The sequence below is a fragment of the Lissotriton helveticus genome, chromosome 11 (genome assembly GCF_964261635.1).
Source record: "Lissotriton helveticus chromosome 11, aLisHel1.1, whole genome shotgun sequence".
Taxonomy (NCBI): domain Eukaryota; kingdom Metazoa; phylum Chordata; class Amphibia; order Caudata; family Salamandridae; genus Lissotriton; species Lissotriton helveticus.
Window position 1 is genome coordinate 435,673,684 of NC_136072.1, and position 21,151 is coordinate 435,694,834.

Below are 21,151 nucleotides of genomic sequence, written 5' to 3' on the forward strand. Positions count from 1 at the left end.
CCCAGATTTGAGGTCGACCGCTCTAGCCGTAAGGCTACATCCTCTCCCTCTTTTACTTTCATTTTATCATTTCTTCTTTCCTTCTATCTATCTTTCTTTCCTTTTTTCTTTTGTTACTTCTTTCATCCTTTCCTTTTTTCGTTCATTCATTCCTTCTTTCCTTCTCTCTTGGATTCCATTTCTTTCAATACTTTCCTCTTTCTTGTTTTCTTTTTTCCATTCATTCCTCTTGCTTACTTTCTCTTGTGCTTTCTTTCCCTCTTTCCATCTTTTTTGCTTACAATTTCTTTTGTCCCATCTTTCCTCCATTCATTCCTTCCTTCTTTTTTGCCTTAATTCGTCTTGCCTTCATTACTTTTTTCAAGCTTTCATTCCTTCCATATTGCTTTATTGTTTTCTTTCCTTCTTCCTTTTTTCTTCTTATCTATTGCCTATTTCCTTCTTTCTTTGTCTTTTTCTTTCTGTTCCCTCCATTTCCTTTCTTTCTTTCTCTCTCTTTCTTTTTCATTCATTCTCTTTCTCTCTTTCGGTCCTTATGTCATTCCTTCTTTCCTTTTTATTTGCTTTCATTCCTTCCTTCTTGCTTTCTCTCTCTATATCCTGTGTTCTTTCTTTCTTGACTTCCTTCTTTCTTGCCTTCTATTTTTCTTTCCTTCTTCCTTGCCTTCGATATTTCTTTCCTTCTTACTTTCTTCTTTCGTGTTTTTATTTCTATTTTCTATCCTTTCTTTCTTTCCTTCTTTCTTGTTTTTTCCTTCCTTCTTTCTTTTTTAAAGGCAAGAGGATGCAGCCAACTTCATAACGCTTGTCTTTTGTTATGTCTGAGTTTGCCAAGACCTTTCGATTTTCCTAAAATTATGTGTATGACATAGTTACTTATAAGACGTTTCAGCCGCACTTCACCCATTGTTTTTGGTTGTGTCCTTCACATTTTTCTCCAACCCACTTGAGTATGCATCAAGGGGCAAATCATTATACCCACTTCAGCATTGGGCTGACATCACTGTAAGTTACAGTATACAGAAACCTGCTCTTTCACAAGGTGCACACCTGCACACAAAGTAGTTCCCTTCAGTGACTGGGAGTTCTATGGGACTGCTTTTTTGAGAATAAAAAACATTTTTGCCTTTGGCCAATTTTTTTAGATTGGTAAACGCCCAGCAGCTTCCCAAACAATAAACATTTGCAAAAACCATGACAAAACAAAACAAGAACTTCTAAAAGGCTGGCGGATGACAAAAAAAACCGATTGCCTTTGCTAATGCTTGTATTTTCATGGTTGACTGTCACCAGATCATATAGCCAAAGCATCCCTTTTATATGAGCCACACCTCAGTCTGAATAGTTTCTCTGTTCAAGCCATTTTACAGTTATTATTATGCCATTGAACTAGTGAACAAGTTCCCTGCAGGTCACACATCAGTCTCTGCAGCTGATGCGTGGGGGGAAGGGATGTGATCAGACCACTTGTTTTAACCCGAGTTGTGACTGCTTTAGGTATGTAAAGTGAATGTGTGTACCTGTGGAAATAGGAAATAAAGAGGCTACAGATGAGTTATGAAATCCGAAAAAAAGAGAATTTACTGGGTAAATTGTGACATCTATTTAATGATGTGTCTATATTTAGGTTTAGGATAAGCAAGTAGATAATTGTAAAGTAAAACAAGAATTGACCTTGGCAAGACTAAAGTCCTTTGTTAAGTTATTGTTGTGCATGCATATGCTCTCAAAATTAAAATTTTAATGTACCAAAAAGTAAAATGCTGCAGTGTAAAGTCGTCGAGCATAATTTGCAAAGAAAAATAAGTAAAAAATTAACCATGGTAGTGGGTTGTAATCCAGATATTATATTCGGTGTAGTTTACCACAGGTTTACTGCTTCAATATGGCTGCTGTGTTTAGAAGCAACAGAATAGTAAAGCATTGACACTGTATGTGCAATAGCAGACAAAGATGGCTTCCCAGTAAACATTGCAGTGGGTGACCAATTTAGAAGGGCATTGTGCTTACTGAATCATTGTTTTTCTATTCCAAGAAAATCACAGTATTGCATCTAAACGAGGCGGCCATTCTTAAAAGTTATAAAGAAAGATTGAGTATACGGAATACCATTCCAAGATAGTTGCTCGATAAAGAAGTGCCCTTGCAAGCTATGGTGTGTTTCGAGTGCGTCCTAGATAACCAGTGGCCTGATAGCAGTGAATAAATAAAAATAAATAAATACAGAATTGGTAAGGCCAAACAAACCCCAAAGTTAAAGAAATAAAGAAATTGATGCAATAAATCAATCTTTGTCTTTATTCGACCTTCCGAAGACAGGTCAAAAAAGGTGCACAGAATAACAAACAACATTAAAATCCAAACTCATTTAAAAGTTACAATTACAGTGCAGGCCGAAACAATAATTCGATTAGAACTAAAGTGGCAGTGCAGATGAATTAGATAGCAGCAAATATAAACCAATAGCATAAACATATGAAAATCTGTCTTATAAAAGAGTTAGCAGCAACAATAAGCATTAGAGCAGCAACACAAATACAGTACATACAGGAGCTGTTAAAAACATTAATATCAAAACAACAGGCTCCTTCTCTTAGCTAAAGTGCACTTCAGAAAGCTCACAACAGCAAAGCAAACGTCCCGGTCATTAAGTTGCTGTAGAAAATACAAAGCCTCTTTACATTTAGAAAACTTATACTTGCACAAAAGTGGTAATAAAAATGTCCTAGCAAATGGAAGATAAAATTGGCAAAAAAATACAAAATGTAAAATAGTTTGGCTCAAATGTTCATCGCAAGGGCAAGTGGTAATAGTTTCAAAGGAATACTGGCCCAAGGGGAAGCATATCAACCAGCGAAAATACCCCAGCCTAAACCTCATCAGTAAATTGCTTTTTTGGACGTTATTTACATGTAAAAGATATGGGGCAATAGTGGAAGGTTCTTGAATAAGTCAATAACTTCTGACAGTGGGTTTGGATACTTCAAACAGTTGCCTAGAGGATCCTTTATGTTTTCGGAAGCTACCCAACATCCCCTGTCGGTCCCCTTTGCCAATTGATTCTGGGTGCTCATAAATGTATTGTAGCCAAGGAATGGAAAGGCCTCGGGAACAACTTAAACAGTCTTTAATGATTGCCCAGTTTAGTTCAGCCTCTTCGTTTCCCCAAATGGAACACCAGGTGGCTAAAGGTGCTGCATTTATAATATCTTGTACATAATCAAGACCTAGCTCTAAATGAAGAGAAAAATGGGGCGATGAGGGGGAACTCCTAAAAGTCTGCAACAAAATCTATTCTCCTCGGTCTGTATAGCTTGTACATCCCTACATCCCCAGATAACCTTGCCATATGTTAAAATTGATATACATTTACGATTATAAATCTCTAAAATTGGGGCAATGGGCTTTTTTACCTATGGACATTACAAGTATGAAGGTGATTCCAACTGCTTGCGTGTAGCGTATTATTCTATTTTTATACAAATATGCCATGTACAACTTCCCTCGAATTCCAGACCTAAATACGGGAAGGAGCTAACCCTCTCCAGCTTCTTGCCCTCCACATTCAAACAGTGGGATTTAGTATTTTTGGAGCCACAAATCATTATAAATGTTTTCTTATAGTTTGGCTCCAACCCCAGGTCCTTCATAAAACAGACATAACTGGCAATGAGTTTTTTAGGCCATGTGCAGTCCTTGCCAGAAGTACTGCGTTATCCGCATAGAGAAGCACTGGCACAGCCTTTTTCTCCACTTGCGGGACGTAAGCCCCAACTGAAACCAAGGTGTTCTTCAATTTGTTAAGATGAGATTGGTGCAAGAACGCAACCTTGGTGCACCCCGCGCTTGATATTAAACAGCTCCAAACACTCCCCGAATACAGAATTGGTAAGGCCAAACAAACCCCAAAGTTGAAGAAATTAAAGAACAGATTGGTCCATCAGCTTTGGCACTAGAATATGCTACATTCGAGGCATATGTGTACATGTGATAAGAAAAAATGCAGTCACTCATATTGCAAGAGTGACAGCTGCTGAAGTTGGCTGCCCCTGTATCTCAGGATGTACGCTTTGGTGGTTGGAAGCAAAATAGGGAGGCTAACTTAACAGACCAATGGATGAAAACAACTGACTCAAAGCCCCTTTATGTACCTATGTGTGTACATTAATATTTTTTATGCATGCGGCTGGTGAGACCCCTAATGGGCAAACATAAAAATACTTAAAAATTAAATCTTGCATTTACAAAGATGAGAGTGGTGACTAATAAAAATACTTTCACTAGATATGAAGGGCCTATATTAAAAGCCAAATAATGAGCTCCCCTTTAATCATACTAGTGATACACTCTCAATGTTTTTTACCCTAGATAACTCCGGTCTTAACAAGCAAAATACACAGATGGTTACCTACCTATGAGGTACTAGTAGCATGCTGGAACTATCTCCATAACTCATGTTTTAAAAAAACGGACCCACCTAAGAATTTAGTAGTGCAGTTAAGAAATAGGTCCAGTACCTCAAAATTAACCACACTTGAAACCTGGGGAAAAAAATACACCCAAACACATGCTATTTTAACCTGTTTACCGTGGCAGACATTCCGCCGTGGTGCGGGAGTTCTACAGAGTGGGCGGGGCTGGGTCGCCCAACAGTCATTAGCAGCACCAGCGAGGTAGTGCTCGCGTCGGCCAACGGTTGACGCAAGCACAGAACAGGTTAATAGAGGTGGGAGGATGCTGCGGCTCTCTTGGTTTCTGAGGCTACCTGCTTTTACACTGGCTTGGTGCATTCTACCGAATTAAACCTAAGTGGCTGTTACTCTAATTCAGCCTCAGAGTACCTAATTTAAGGGAAGCATGGGTATGTATTGATGTGATTAGGGTAATGATAGCATCTGATATGGGAACGTTTTATACCTACAAAATAATCACACTGTACACATTATATTGGGGGTTACCAATGTTTGCTTCTAAGATTTATAGTGATTATTTTGTCATCAAAAATCACTGCTGGAAAATAAGGGACCACCTTATGCATCACGACATCTTGTTTGGGGACACCTCAGAAACATCTCTTGGTGCTTACCTTAAGTTTCTTAACGAAAAGTCACAGCTAGACACGTCCTTATTCCCTTCGTTGCAAATAAGAGGACCCTCTGCTATGGCAAAGACAGATATTAAACAACAGTAAACTGCTCCCAGGATGCTCAGCAGGCTCAGGAAGGAAGATGTCAACATCTGTAAACACAAAACAATAACACTTTTCCATGTGCGCTTTGCAATCAACCATCATTGGTGAATATTGTAGAAATGTGCCTTTTCCTAACATTTACAATGCTTTAGCTCCTTAGATGGCCATATAATTGTCATTCAAGGCCGTGACCCACCCGCCTCCAGCATTTGTATATAACAATTCTAGCATTAACAAAGCTGCTTTCTGTCCCTACTAAAGAGTTTAGTAGCTACCCACAATTTCCTCAAACCTCCCTCTGCACTTCCTGTTCTTTCCTGTACCCTGTTGTTACCCGGACTAGGCTCCTGAAGGTTTGTCCTAGCACGTTCGTTTTCTCGGGTGCTAGGGCCCTCTCCGTTTTGTTTAGGGTAAGTGGACCCATCTTTCGGCTTTTTGTGGGCTTCCCGGAGTATGATGATGAGGATGATAGTTTTGCAGAGGATTTGTATGCTGCGAGAGGGAAATGCATTTAAACAGTGGACCATAAACCAATTCTCTCCTTTCTTTTATCCAATTTGCAACTGCCTACAGAGGAAGCGCAACCCGGCACTAGTTCTGAGTGTTTACAACAGTTTCAAAAGCCTTCCTTTTCTAGATTGCCAGTTATTCTTGCCATCCTGAATGTCCTAGAAAGGGATTGGAAGGATCCGGACAGAGTCTCTGTTCCTAGATTATGGGTCGTCACAACCCTTTGGCTAATGGTGAAATGGAGTTGCTGCAATCTTTGGTCATAGACCCTTTATTGGGAAATTTGGTGGGAAACCCCTCCCTTCTGTTCAAGGAGTTTGTGTTGTTGATTTGGTAGGTAAGATGGTGGAGGGAGCTCTCAAATGATCTCATGCAGGGTTGAGTCTGGTTTTATGAGCTGGAATATTCTCAGTTTATGCCTCACAATCCTGGTGAATGATTTTCAATCCTTACCTTTATGTAAACTTCCAACTGTCTCTGTGCCAAAACCTGCGGATGGGCCTTCTTTGTCAGATAACACTGCCATGCTAACCACTTTTAGTCCATTAACGGCAAATCAACTCAGAACCTTCTAGGCAAAACTAAATATTGGTCCCTGATGGATCCCTGCCCTTCCAAAGTCATGCATTTAGTTCCACAAACAAGATGTTTAGTACAGGGTATTTAACCAAAGAATGGAAAAGAGCATCCATCCTTCCTGTCCTTAAGAAAGCCAACTTGAATGCTGGCGATCCCAACAACTGTCGTACCTAGCTAAAATTGATATGGAATTGACATCCTTCATAAGTGATAATCATCTTCTTGATACATCCCAGTTTGGCTTTAGAATTCAACATAGCATGGAACTGGCCTTAATAACAATTGGAAGAAATTAGGCAGGCCCTGAAATGCCGCTCTGATTTTATTAGACTTCTTGGCGATATTCAATATGGCCAACCAGAGCCTACATATTGACCATCTCTTCTCCGTATAAATTAGAGGGAAAGCTCTCTCCCTTCTGAAGTCTTTTCTTACTGACCGCAGGTAATTTGTGGCCTTGGAAGATTTTACATCCCACTCTTTTTTATTACCATGTGGAGGGCTGCAAGGCTCTTCACTAAGCCCGACTCTTATTAGCCTATATGTCGCTCCATTGGCAATGTGATTAAATCGTTTGGGTTCTCCCTGGTGTTTCAAGCAGACAATACCCAGATTTTGGTGTCAGTGACCAGCAGCCTGGAGTACACTGTGGCTAGATTTCAAAATTGCATGACTCAAATTGGGAAATGGATGGCGGACCATTGCCTGAAATTTAACTCCACGAAAACTGAGGTACTACTATTTGGTAGAAACATCTCCTTTCTGGTCCCTAGTTGGTGGCCCCAAGATTTAGAAACTCTTCCCACCCCGGTCGCAAAGGTGAAAAACCTAGGAGTACAATTTGAAAGTAAGCTATCATTTGAAGGCCACATCAACACCATCACCCAGTCCTCCTTTTCTACTTAAGATCCCGAGGAAGGTTCTTTCATTTATACTGCGGAATTTACAGAAAATGATGGTCTCTTTTCTGATCACATCTCAATTGGATTACTGCAATGCCCTTTTTGCAAACATACAGAAAAGGTTTTTTTTTAAAAAAACTACAGATTTTACAGAATGCAGCAGCCCATCTGCTGCTAGAAATTCCAAGACACAAGTCTGTTTCTTGGGCCCTGAGTAAGCTCCACTGGCACTGACTTGAAGAACTTTGGCCCGAGTATTTGACTCAACGTTTTCAGCGTTGCATTCCATATCGACCCCTTTGCTCTGACTTAAACCTCAATCTAGTGATTCCCAAATTTGAAAAGTCCAAGTGAAGGGGAGGGGGGGGGGGTTGTGACTTACATATTCAAGCTGTGGAACTCCTTGCCACTTGATATTAAAGGGAACCTGACCGTTTGGCTTTTAGAAAAGCCATAAAAACCTTGCTTTTTTAATTAGAAATACCTCAAGTGGGCTCTCTCTCCATCTGTTTTCATTTTTCTTCTAGATTAGCGCCTAGACATCTATTGGTAGTAGAGTTACATATTTTATTTTCATTTCATTTCATGTATACAAGAAGGGCAGGGTTTTTCACAACTTCTCAACTGGATTTATATTGGAAATCATGTTCCACAATTTTAAGGCTTCAACAATGGGCTCTAACTAGATCTATTCCTACTAGAAGACTTCTTCTTCGGAGAAACTGGAAGGCTGAAGCACTGCCTTGTAAGAATGCCATTTGCAGGAGCTAAACTCTTTTGTGAGCAGTTAGAAGAGGTTTTGCACAAGCCCTTTAAAAGTCAAAAGCACGCACAACCTTTTTGCCATTTGCAAAGTTCTTCAGATGGCAGCATGAGGAAAAGTGAGCTTTCCTGAAGAAGGAGATTAGATTCTTCCCATAATAAATCTTATTTTCAGCCAAAAGGGCTATCTGGTGCCTCCTCTAAACAGTCAGGAATAGGCAGTCTTCCAGGCAGAATTCCTGACTATGCCAAGTAGCCCTAGGCGCCTTTGGGAGGAAGGCTCCTTCTGTTTAACTGATTCAGGTTGTTTCCAGCGATTACTTTCTAAAGGTCTCTCAAGATTTTCCAGAACCCCTTTTAGTTCGGACATCATGGCCAGAGAACAAAGTCCAACACTATTCTCCTCAAGACAGCATAGCCAACTTAGAGATGAAGGCAGCAATAATTCCTGTTCCTGTTCCCTGGGAAAGAGATCGGGGTGCTACTCTAGAGTCTTTCTGTTCAAAAGGCCTTGGGCGATTAATGTATGAAAATAGATTTAAGATTCCTGAAACCGGTCAATCCCAGATGTTCCTTTCAAGATGAACACTCTTCGCTGAGTCAGACCTATCATTTCAAAGGGGAATTTCCTCATGAAGATAGATGTACAGAATGCTTATCTGCATGTGCCCACTGTGCTTGTCCATTAATAGTTCCTCAGATTTGTGACAGCTGACAATCATTGGCAATTCTGGGTGCTACCCTTTGGGCTCAAGTTATTGTCATGGCTTTTCAACAAAATTCTTGCTCCAATATTGGGACTTCTGCATTTGTGGGATGTGATATTCACCCTTAGTTGATGACTTTTTGATTTATTCCATATCTCAGGCTAAATTGTTGGTGGATATAGAGCACAACATAGAGACTCTACATGGATTAGGGTTGCTCATCAATTGGCAGAAGTCACATCTCAATTTTATGACTGCTCTGGAATACATTGGAGCCAGGTTCCAAACAATACAGGGAGCAGTCTTTTTGCCAGAGTGTTGGAAGACCAAGCATTTGAGCCTTTTGCAGACGTTTTTGTGTAAGGACAAGGCTACAACGAGTGAATGGCTCGCTTACCGTGACTTATGGAAATTTCTAGTAAATGTTTTCTTCATGTTGCCACTCTTCCTTAAGCTTGGCTGTCCTGCATATAAGGAATCATGGAATCATTTATTTTCCATGTTTTCTTTCTTCAGACCGAGACGCTGGATATCGTTCCTTTGTCCAGATTCTATTTGGGGCAGTTGGTGACTCAAATTTTGCAACACTGGATTCCTTTTGAGTAGGACTATGACCAGATGATTCCAGTAACTCCATTTGTCTGACAGGATCTAGCCTGGTGGATGATAGGCTCCTCTGTAAACAGGGGAACTTATCCGAACCCAATCATTCTCACTACCAATGCTAGTGTCATGGTGTGGGGACTTGGGAGCAGTTTCAGGGGCATAATCTGTTCAGGGTCTCTGGAATGAGGAGGAACGGCACATATCCTCCAATTGTAGGGAACTGATGGCCGTTTGGAGGGGCGATCCAGCATTTTTACCAGCTTTTACAGTGGAGGACGGTGAGGGTTCACACAGATAACATGATTGCCATGTCATATCTGAACTGACAATTCTGTTCCGGCTTTCCTTCTCTCAATCTTCTTGCTCAGCAGCCACTCCAGTGGGCCGAATGGATCCCCCTAGATTTTAATTCCATTTATATCAAGGGCTCATTGACTACTCAGGTGTACTCTCTGAACAGAATATCTCTTCCCTCTTACAACTTTGTTCTGAGCACTGATATCTTTTGGAAGATATGTAGGAGGTGTGGGCATGGGAGTCCCCCTCGTGGACTTATTTGAATCCGAGAGAAATTCTCAAATCCCTTTGTTCCTCTCCAGGTTTGGGGACCATACAACAATGGACATGGATGCTTTGCCCTCCCCTAGCCAGTGGGGCTTCTATACGCTTTTCCTCCCATACCTTTAATTCTGAAGTTACTGCCCAAAATTCGGAAAGAGTTGCTCAAAATAGTCTGGGTTCTCCCGTTTTGGACCAGGAAACTAATGTTCCCTCTTCTGCGACTTCCTCAGATGAAATCGGAATTAATTCTTCCTTTGTTCCCTCTTCCTGTAGCATATCCCCCTCTTCCTCCAGACATAATAGCCCTGTTAAGGCTGGTGATATTTGGTGTAGGGGTATAGGTTTTTTGCCTCTCACAACTCCAACCTCAAATATCCCCCAATTTTTGAAGGAGGGTTTTGATTAGGGTTTGGTGGTTGCCACACTAATGTTACAATGATCCTCAATAAAAGCATCCAGATCTCCCTGGGAGGACCTTTCCTCCACCGAACCTCAAATTTCCGGATTTATATTATAAAGAGGTTTATGTATTTCATCCCTGTCCATCTTGGGGTCTTAATTCAGTTCAGTCGTCTCTTCAAGAACACCCATTTGAACCACTTCAGACTGTTTCTGAGAAGTTTCTACCATTAAAAGTCTTTTCCCTTATAGCCATTACCAAGGCAAGATATTTGGGTGAATTAAGGGCTGTAGTCTGCAGATATCCTTATTTGAGGGTGTTTGTAGATCAGATTGCCCTCACTTTGGGCCCTAAATTCCTTCCAAAGGTCAACTCCCTTTTTCATAGGAATCAGGAGATTATTCTCCCTGCATTATCTCAAGGGGATGACCCTGATTTTCACTTCACCTTTTGGATGTAGTCAATCAGTCAATCAATAAGGGGTTTGTAAAGCGTCGCTACTCATCGGTGAGAGTCTCAATGCGCTGTAGTGAGGGCAGTCAATATCAAGTTGAAGAGGTCAGCCAGGTTTTGCATTTCTGATGCCCTCTTTGTTAATTTTGGACTGGTTAGGAGAGGCAGAAAGCCTACTTCCTCTACCGTAGTGAGGTTGATCAAATCTCTTATATCCTTGGCATATCAGAAGGATCATGGAAATATCCTAGAGGGAATCCAAGCTCACTACTAGAGATATGGTGGCCTCTTGGGGAGAGTGTCCAGGTGTTTCTATTGTTGATATTTGCAGAGCATCCAACTGGTCTTCCCCTCCACATTTATACTTCAATTCAGACTAATCATAGCTCAGGGTTTTGAGTTGTCTTTTGGAAGAAATGTTGTTTTGGGTTCCATGTCCTCCTAGACATTTGTGTTAAATGTTCGCAGTGTGATCATGATTCCTTTGTTTTTCCAAAGAGGAGTTTAGACATTAATTTAAAATAAAGTGTTGGTTTTCCTTTGATGTCTCTTTGTCTTATTTCGATTTTTACTTTGAAGGAACATTTGCTTTGGCAATCCTCATATACTAAGTAACGGGACAAAAGAGAAGAAAAGGCAGTAATGCAAGGATTACTTACTGGTAAATGTTATCAAGTTGACATGAGTGCAGCGCCAAATCCCATTGCGTTGTGTAATCCATGCAAAAGCGACGTAGAGAAGAACAGTACAAACACCACTATGATTCCATACAAAGATAGATGTAGTAAAGTTCTTGTAATATGCAGAAGCCAATGCCAACACTATCCTCACAGTGTGGAGATGGCTTGGCTGCTACAGCCATCTCAGCCTACAGAAGCCTATTCTGAGACATTGCTTATAGTGAAGTTCCTGAACTGCCACTGTCTTCAGAGTACACAGATGACTTTTCTGTAGTATTTCAATAGCCCAAATAGTGGTGTTGCAAGTGCTGCCATTGCTCTCACAGTATGCAGACATCAGTGCTGCCACTGTCTTCACAATGTGCAAACGCCATGAGTGCTATGGCCATTTCAGTGTACACAAACCTGGGTTTTTAATAAATAAACCCTGTTTTCCGTTCTGTTCCCAAAGGTGACTTGACTAGCGCCAGTACACCCTTGGGTAACCACTGCACTCTAAAAATGTCTATAACATAACATAATATAAGCTGCCACAGCCCTTATAGTTAAGATGCATGAGCCCGCTTAGGGTGTGATGGTCACACCCCACACAGCGTGCAGATCATGGTGCAGTCTTTCTGATGCAGTGCATCTGCAGTCGCAGTGTGGATAAGCCTTTTTGTTTTTGCTGGGTTATATAGCACAAGCTTAGGCCTGAAGGTGTTAGCGCACTTTGCAACAGAAACAGACAACATTCCACATTTATTCAACCACAGATATGTTAAGTGAATTGGCCAAAACAATATGGGGACAGATGCAAAACAATTTTGACTGGTGCTCTTTAATGTCCTTGGTGGTAAGTTGAGGCAGTGCTTGCTCCAACCACCTTTTACCTCTGTATTATGAAAACAGCATTAGAGAAGTGGTAACATTTAACAAGAACACTAATGTGTGTTTTTCAGGGGATATTTTGTTGTTTGTTGTGGTGGTAATGTGTTCATTTCATGCTACTGTGTTTTTGTGCTGCATTGTTGCAATGTGGTTTTTTGTATTGTTCTGCAGTAGTTGTGAATAGTTCTGTTTTGACTATTTGTTGCTATATTGCTTTATGTGATTGTGGAAGTTCCTGTTGTTTTTTTAAAGTATGGTAACAAATGCTGCTACATTTTCATTTAAAGGCAGCAACCATTTACCACTGTTTTAGATGGTAGAATAGTGCCCCTCCAGCTCTTCAATTACTTAAGACATCAGTCGCACCAAAACTGTGGCCAAGTCTGAGACTAAACATAGAACTCATAGTGCTCACTTTAGATGATATGGCCCTGAGTGTTGACCCTAAGCCACGACTCAAAACTGGGTCCCCCGTTCCAGAGTCAGCAGGACTAGCCACTAGGCCACATCTCTTCCCCAATTTCCCTCACCTGAACCTATACCATTTCTCGTCTTCTGGGATCTTGAGAATATTCAGGTTTCATGAATGTCAGTCAAGCATATCAAGCAAATCACAGGACATACATGAGACTCAACATTTCCTTCCATCTCATTCTTTTTTATGTACATATTTGTTGGGATGTACCTGATTTCATTTCTGACATACAAAGGGACACAATCTGTTGTTAAAGATAGACAACACAAAACAAGGAAGTGGGGGGTCATTTAACATAATGCAGAGTAGTAAACATTTCTGATAACCTAGTTAGGAAAAATATTTAAGGAATCACATTTTTTAAAATGATTAAGTAATTTATTTTATTATACTACTCTGCTGCATTACACAGTGCTTTTTAACGGCCCAGGGAAGACCTGGCTTGGCAGTTCGGGTTGGACTGATAGATTCAACCCATATCTGTGATTTGGGTGAGTGTCTGAAAAATGTCAGCGCTCCATCCATCATTTCCTTGTGTTTGCATTACACGATCACCAGAAACAGCATGAGTATTTATGGTAATTGGACGGATTTTCTTATCTTCAACACTGCCCAGCTAAATATGGTGCAAGGTTTTAACGGGGGAACTTACCCCACACCTTGAGTTGCAGCTGCCTCTTTTCTTTGCCGCTAGGGTCATTGACACTGCTGGAAGGACCTGTAGACCACAGGAGGGACAAACATCAAACATTTATGCCAAAAATACAACCAGATTTAGTTTCAAGCATTGGATGTTTTAGAAGACAACAGAATATATATACAAATTAAATGGTGATCATTTGTTATGATAGCATTTTATTATGTGGATCTGACTCCAACAGGTTACCGATGAATGTTACATGACTGAAAACTTAAGGTCTAAGCTCATTAATTTCTGAACGTTTGTTGAGATTTAGTAACATGCTGATTTTTGATTTTGCATTTGTCAATGCCAAAACCAAGACCTCTTAAAAAGTCATCATTCTTGTCCTGGACCTTTGCAGCGTTTGGATCGAAAACATATATGGGCCCACAGACTTATCACTAATTACACTGCTCTAGTACAACGTGGATGGACGATTGAATCTCCTTCCCATTAGACGTTTTTTGACAAGAAGAATTAACGCTACTTTCTTGTCTACGCTATTGACTCCTAACTAACTACCGGAATCGATTCGTGACTACATCGAGAGCCTCTGGGCATTTTTGGTTCAGCATTTCCTATATAGACTTTTTAACGCTCATTCCAATTGTCTCTGTCCTGATGATGAATACAACTTCTGAAAGCGGTTGAAACGCCGTTGACGCTTATGTGGCTGATGAACTTTAGAGGGCACATAATCATTGTATATGTTGTATCCCTTCTTTTTAGAACACAAACTCTGTTTGCCACCTGTCTGGTTTTTTGTATATATGGTTTGCATTTCTATAAACCAGCAAATATTTATTGAGCGTACCATTTTATAATAAAGTTTGTGAGATCTTTTCTAATTTGATGAATGATAGTCTCTTTGATTTTTATATTTTTCTAAACAAATTCTTGCACTCCATCCCCACAATTCTCTTTTTTCCCCCCACTTTTTCTTTTCTTTTCTTTTCTTTGTCTCTTATTATTTAGAAGAAGAAAGGCACTGGCTCTTTCTAAATTTGTGATTTGTTTTGTGCCTCCTTTAACTCAAAGGCAGCTGTAATGTCTAATCAACATATTTAAATGAGATTCTTGACGCTATTTACTATGGCTTTCCTCAGGTGCTTGTGCAAGTTATTCAAAGCAGTGCTTCCGTTTACTTGTCATTATAAAAGCCCTGTGGCACACGTATAATTGTGCTGTGTCATGTGGTCGGCTGCACAACCATTCATACATTTAGGCCCAAGTCTGTCACAAAGGGAATCTTAGTCAGAAAATAAGGATAGACAATACCTCTACAGTATTCATCTTTTCCTTTCTCGCATATTCTTCACTCATTTCCACGAGCAAAGGAATCTCAACAAAAATGTAGCACTTGAGCGCTTTAATCCAGGGAAATTGTACTGAAATGGAGCAAAGACCTTAACTACTAAAACAATTTCTCACTGTTTTATCTCGTCTGTTGTCTAAAATTAGTCATTGTGCCCTGGTAGTCTCTTTTCCATGTTAGTAGATCTTTTTGTAATATTTCGTCATGTCCATTGTAGCTGCCAATTTGTAATCTGACACCTAAGTCTGTAACTTCCTGCCCAGTGTTTGGTTTTGAAAATGTGATTGCTCTATGCCTTTATCACCTTGTGAACTATGCCTCAGAGATTATCCTATGAACCTTATTGAACAGATGCTTTTGCTTGCTACACTGCTCCTTAGCAGAGGTGGCAAACTATGGTGCCTAATAAGTGCTGTATTACTAATGGACACCGCCTTCTCAGGGGATGCAGGAGGATCATAAGTTGTATTGGTGGAACTCTTAGGCAGAAGCACAGCACGCTTTGCCCTCTCCAACCCAGTGGCATCTGGCATCAATTCTGCAACCATGCTTACCACACTCTTGCCTCTTCAGAGGACCTGGCCTTGTAGTGCTCCCACTTCATGATTAAAACAGATGGATGAAGAAAATGGGAACTTCTTCCCTATGCAGACTCACATAGTACCTTTTCTAGTGGAATGACTACGCTGGTGAAGGGGAAAAACCCCGTATGCCATGACTGACATTTGCAGTAATCCAATGACTGATGAACCTGGGTTGATAAAAATTTGAATGATACTCATCAATCCAGTGTCTAAGGTCTGGGGGCTGGCCTTTTGCACCTTTCTCTGTGTATGTTTTGTAAACTCTTTTGGGATTAGTAAAAGCCATCAATAGCCATAACTATGCCTGGATTTAAATATTGGTGGATAGGGTATGGAGACAGGGTTACCTGGTGGCAAAGAACAGTAAAATCTCAATAATGTTCCCCCCGCCATGGGAGAAGACTCCCATTGCAAGGGAGGCATGATCTTTTTCATTTAAAAAAGAAAGTCCCACCGTGACGGCGGTACCTGCCAATGCCTTTACACATAACTGCCTGCTTGGCAGTCATTTATAAATTTGTCAGCCGGTCTGTCAGCATGTGGATGGAGTAACTAACTCTCCCCATGGGGTCATATCAGGTCCTAAATAGGACGTCTTTACTAAACATTTCCAGACTGAAGGTAGTAAAGGTCCCAGGCCTTTTGACTGGCTGGCTGTTGGAATGCTAGAAATGAAATAGTCTCTGCTACTGTTTACTGTGAAAATTTGAGGTGTTGTGGAAATGAAGTAAAAGAGCTATGTAAGGGGGGCAGAAAGGCATGCTGTCCCCCGAGATTTAGAGAGGAGGTGTCTAAGGGATAACTACTGTAATGAAAATAAATGTTGTCCTCCAATTGATTTTGTGTACCTTTCCAGATTAACACGGTCATCAATTAATCTTATGTCAGAAGATTATCTGTCCATGCTTCCTTCTCATACACAAATTGCTGCTTAAATTTAGCTATAAAGATATTTGCATACAAGTGTGCTCCAGAAAAACCCATGGGTGTTCCTGTCATTTGTGGAAAAAATGTATTATTACAGGAGAAGTAGCTATGGAATAAACTAAAATGCAACAGTTCAAGCAAAAATATCTTGTTGAATTTAAGCCCTTCATTTCTGAGTAACATCCATTCAACTGCTTCCTGACCCTTTTCATGAGGAATGGATGTTTACTACGTCAATTATGCACAACCAAACATTTTTATGAGCTATGTACTTCAGTTTCATGAGACGATTCAGACAATCTGTGGTATCACGGATATAAGATTTCCATAATTGTACCAAAGGTTAAAGAAAATTGTCTAGATATTGTTCAATGGGTTTGTGCACTGAGGCGCATCCCGAAACAATGGGTTCAAATGGTGGATTTAATGCATTTTTGTGCATTATGGGCAACTTATACAATTGTGGTCTCTCAGGGTGATCTGTCAGTAAGGATTTGTGAGTGTTCTCTGTAATACATCCTAGCTCCAAAGCCTTGTCCAAGAGGATAACCATTGTATTCACAAATGCTTTTGTAGGGTCATTTTCCAAAGGAATATATGTATATTGATCCATCATGTGTGGATACCGTGTGATCATAATAAGCTTTGTCCTTGACAACCAGAGCCCCTCCTTTATCTGCTGATTGAAACATGATGTCCTGATTCCTGTTGGCCTTGTCTACCACCTTCTGTTCCAATTGTGTAATGTTTCTTTGGCGTGCAAAGTGACAAATGTAGTTGTAAATCCTTTTTTACTAGAACTTCAAATGCATCGAAAAATTTGTGTGGATTCAGAGCCATAAATGAGCTTTTGAGTTTGAATCCCTTTTATTCTAGTTAATTGTAAAAAGCTTCTGGTGGAGGTAAAATGTGGGGAAAAAACATAGACATAATTTCTGCATAAATGTAAATAGTGATATTTCACTCTAAAGAATTTGTGTGGTAAGTAGGGACAGATTAAGTTATTTTGTTCAGCACTGACCTCTCAAATTTAGATAGCCGTATAGAAGAAATATTGATTACTAAGTCTTTGTCTGACTCCTGTTTGTCTCTTCTCGCTTGTTGTTTCCTTGTCCTCTGCGAGTCTTGTGTGTTTGCTCTGCTTGAAACTGTCTAAAGCTGGATAACGGTTTGACGCATGGCTTGCCGCTAAAAAAGTCACCCTGGAGGTTGAGGCTTCCATGGTAGAAGTGTCCGATTTTTCTGCTCTTGGTGCCAACTGAGAGACAGGTATACGGAAAGGTGCTATGTCCTTGTCCATGGCCACACCTTCTGAAGAAGCCACATTAGGGTTTCTGAAAACCCGGCATTGTGCGTATGTCTCTGCCCATGTGTAAACTTCATCCAACTTTGTTTACAAGTATTACTTTTGAGTGCAGGCGAATCTCTAATTATAAAACTCTACTAATTCATGCAGATAAGTTACCGCATGCCATGTTTCATGAAGATCTGTTCAGGGTAAAAAAAGGTAGGTGGGTGAAAAAAGAAATGTTTTCCCATAGGACATTTTGCTTACGGCTACAACTGGATTGGCTCAATGGATTTACTCCAAACTTAGTATGTAAGTAGAACTTTACTCAGAAAATGAGCTTTTGGAGGTTTGGTGTGAATCTTTTCACAAGTGTATGAGATATTAGCATTTACAAAAGTTGCCGAACACTTTTGAATATCTCTGTTGTTTTAACATGTCAGTCATGATTCACAAATCCTGTCAATTACATTTTGAATTTTTTACATGATTTGATTTGTTAGAAAGGTGTATGCATTTTTTTCTACTATCCTGAAATTGTGCTGTGGAAAAAAATCCCGCAGTCATTGAGGTGCCACCCTCAAAGGTCAGTGTTCAGAAAAACCATGACGTGTGAAAAATGCAAAGCACTCCAGCGAAAAAAGCTTTGACATCAAAGTGACTGGTACATCAAAGTCAAATCGTGAGTTATTTGTGGCCATTTCAGATGCTGAATTCAACCTCCATTTTGTGCCTGACTTGTAAGTCACTTTTGATTTCTGAGTATCAGGCAGTGTAAAAAACAATAAAAGCAAAACCTAACTTATGAGTGTCTGGCTTTCCTTAGGTGGCAGGATGTAGCCTGCACCCAACACGGGCTGTGCAGTGCTCTCTGCAGATTGGGTACAGGTCCTGTGCCTAGTCTTCTAAGCACCTCCATTGACCATGCGCACTAGAGGTTTGGCGTCTGCAGCATGGTTGGAGAAGGCCCAGAAGCAGGCCAGACTCTGTCCTCAACCTGACTATGCACAGCGGGCTTGGGTGCCAACAGTGTGTTGGGGAATGGCCTTGGCCAGAGGATATACCCTGCGCCAACCCCCGCTGAGCATGCTTGAAGGCCATCATAGATAGACAGTAAAATGTACTGGAAAAACACAGTTAAAATCTTAATTAAGGTTCTGCCTCACATGCCTAAAACCACTGGGAAATCCGCTAGTCACGGATATGAAAGCACGCAACAATTTACATCATCTACTATGCTCAAAACACCAATTTGCCAACTCCACATATGCCGACAAACCTTTATCAGGAGTATAAATTGGCAGGTGGCATGAGCATTTGCCCACCATGTTGAACAGGGAGTAGTTCATACTGAATACTTTGATCATCTCTGTAACATCCCTTTTAGGTGAACATAATGTAATTTAAAAAATACAACCCACTGATGAAGTATGAGTAAATCAATGTACACGTAGTCAAAAGTCTGAAAATGAATGGAGTCAAAGAAGAGGGATAACATGTTAAGTATATTAATATTACTTAAATGAGCCCTTACCCATGTGTAACAATTACCACCCATAACCATTCCCCTCCTTCTAGTGACCTGTGGATAGAATGTGGTACGGACCTTTGTGTTTGTAACAGTACCAAGGTGATAGATGGACACATTAACTGTATTCTTAAATATGTTAATTACTCTATGTGCATTCCAATGATCTTCAATTGCTTTTAGCTTGTATGCGACTATGCGCCATTACAGGCACATGCCCTTACTTTTGGGAAAGCCATTGAAACCCGGCTATTGTCACTATAATGTTCACTCCATCTATTTCACTAACGGATCCTTTCCAGCATGAAAAGCCTATGTCAACAATCAAGAAGTCAGCCTATAGAAACCTTAACTATAACATCCTTGCAATCCAAATATGTTCTATGGTGTTAGCCACAAGCCCACTTGATCCTTGTGTGTTACATCATTGGACACGTTTGATGATATAGTGAGCAGGCTCATTAAATCTCTACTGAAATCTCTATCACCTCTACTATAACTGTAATACAACGATGGAATATTGCAAATAATATAGGACCTGATGCTGTCCCACAAGTTTTCTTCTTGCTTCGATAATGCTACCTGCTCCACTGCAGTGGTATTTACCCTTAATACAGTCTTCTATCCACCTTTTTTTAAATTTAATTTTGAATTTGATTTATCCATGAATTAGTTTTGGGCCACTATTTCTCAAGGTTACTCGACTGAGGAATGATTAATGCTATGCACAAGGGACACTTTAAATTGCCTTCTATTGCTGCCTATGTATAACATATATATTTTTTTTAACACAAAAAATGGGCAACCCAATAAACCCTTGGTGGCTTGGGCAGTTAGATACGAGCAGGTAATTGCGCCTACAAGGGATTTGTTCAAAGATATTTTCAACAATAATTGATCAGTTCACTTTGGGTGAGTTCTATTCACATAACTCACACTTGAATTATTCAGGGGACAATAAAAATAACTTAACAATGAGTGAATCATCAAGGAAGAGAACTTGTCAATTTATACTTAGTAACAAAATTGGTGTTAACAATTTAGGGGTCTGAAGGGCATGAAGCCCATGTTGACCTCTTTGCTTTTCTTAGCTTCTGGTAGAGAGGGTACTTCATTGTGCCTTTGCCAACTTATATTTTTTTTATCTGTGAACCAAAATGTTAGTATTGTAGATTTTTGGATTAGCGATTGCTCCCTTAGATTGAATTCTAGTCCGATTTGGGCTTGACTGACGGAATTTGGTAATTTAAAAATAATGCAATCAAATCTGCACCTTGTTTATCCAATTGTCAAATTTGAGTGGAAAGGCAACCAGACTGTATGCTAGCGATGGCAAAAATATCACATGTAGTACATTTTGTAGTGGTTGCACTTTTGAACCTTTTAAGTGATATACCACTTTGGCTAATGCAACTTTTAGGCCTGCCTCTCTCTTTTTTAGCAGTTGCATGTGGCCTTTGTAATATCCAATGGATTCAAATTCCACCCCTAGATATTTATGAGTGTGTGTCTGAAATCTGTTTATCCCCTATTCACCATTTACTAGTAACTTTCTCTTTTCTTAGTGAATGTTAGAACTTGTGTTTTATCATAGTCGATTTTAAGACTGTTACACTGATAATAGTTGTGCAAATTGTTTAATGAATGTTGGAGCCCTTTGGTGGTATGGTCTCACATGCCGGTATCTTTCGCAAACTGCAGGAGCTTTAACTGATGGTGGTCGATCCTGAGAGGATATGCTCTAGGATTAGCAACTGCTGCTTCTATAGCTGAAACTAGTAGATTAAATTGGAGTGGAGCAAGCGCCCACCATTGATTTAGACCTTCATTGACCTGGGTTTCCTTTGCCAGAGTTCCTTCTCTGTCTAATTTCAGTGGCACCCAATTATTTGAATACAGTGGAATGGAATGATTGCATTTAATATTTTCTTGCTTATTTCCCATTTGACTAGTTTAGCCCCAAGAAGACCTAAATCAATACTTTCAAATGCTTTTGGAATATTGATAAAACAGACATTCAATGATTTTCCTGTTTTCACTTTGTTTTGGCCAAGTTGGAAAGGCTCATTATATATGTCTGATGTGCTACTATTTTTTTTAAATCCGTTTGACACCAGCATATCATTTTGTG

The 21,151-nt window shown here is 40.0% G+C and overlaps 1 protein-coding gene across 1 annotated transcript in view; it reads right to left on the minus strand.

Annotated features, from left to right (window-relative positions):
• Window positions 1-21,151, minus strand: part of TM4SF20 (transmembrane 4 L six family member 20) — a 61,428-nt gene that overhangs the window by 15,669 nt on the left and 24,608 nt on the right. The window contains exons 2-3 of the mRNA XM_078665948.1: window positions 13,349-13,414; window positions 5,087-5,238 (exon numbers count right to left, since the gene is read on the minus strand). Of these exons, the coding sequence (XP_078522074.1) occupies window positions 5,087-5,238; window positions 13,349-13,414 (218 nt within the window). The remainder of the gene's footprint in view (window positions 1-5,086; window positions 5,239-13,348; window positions 13,415-21,151) is intronic.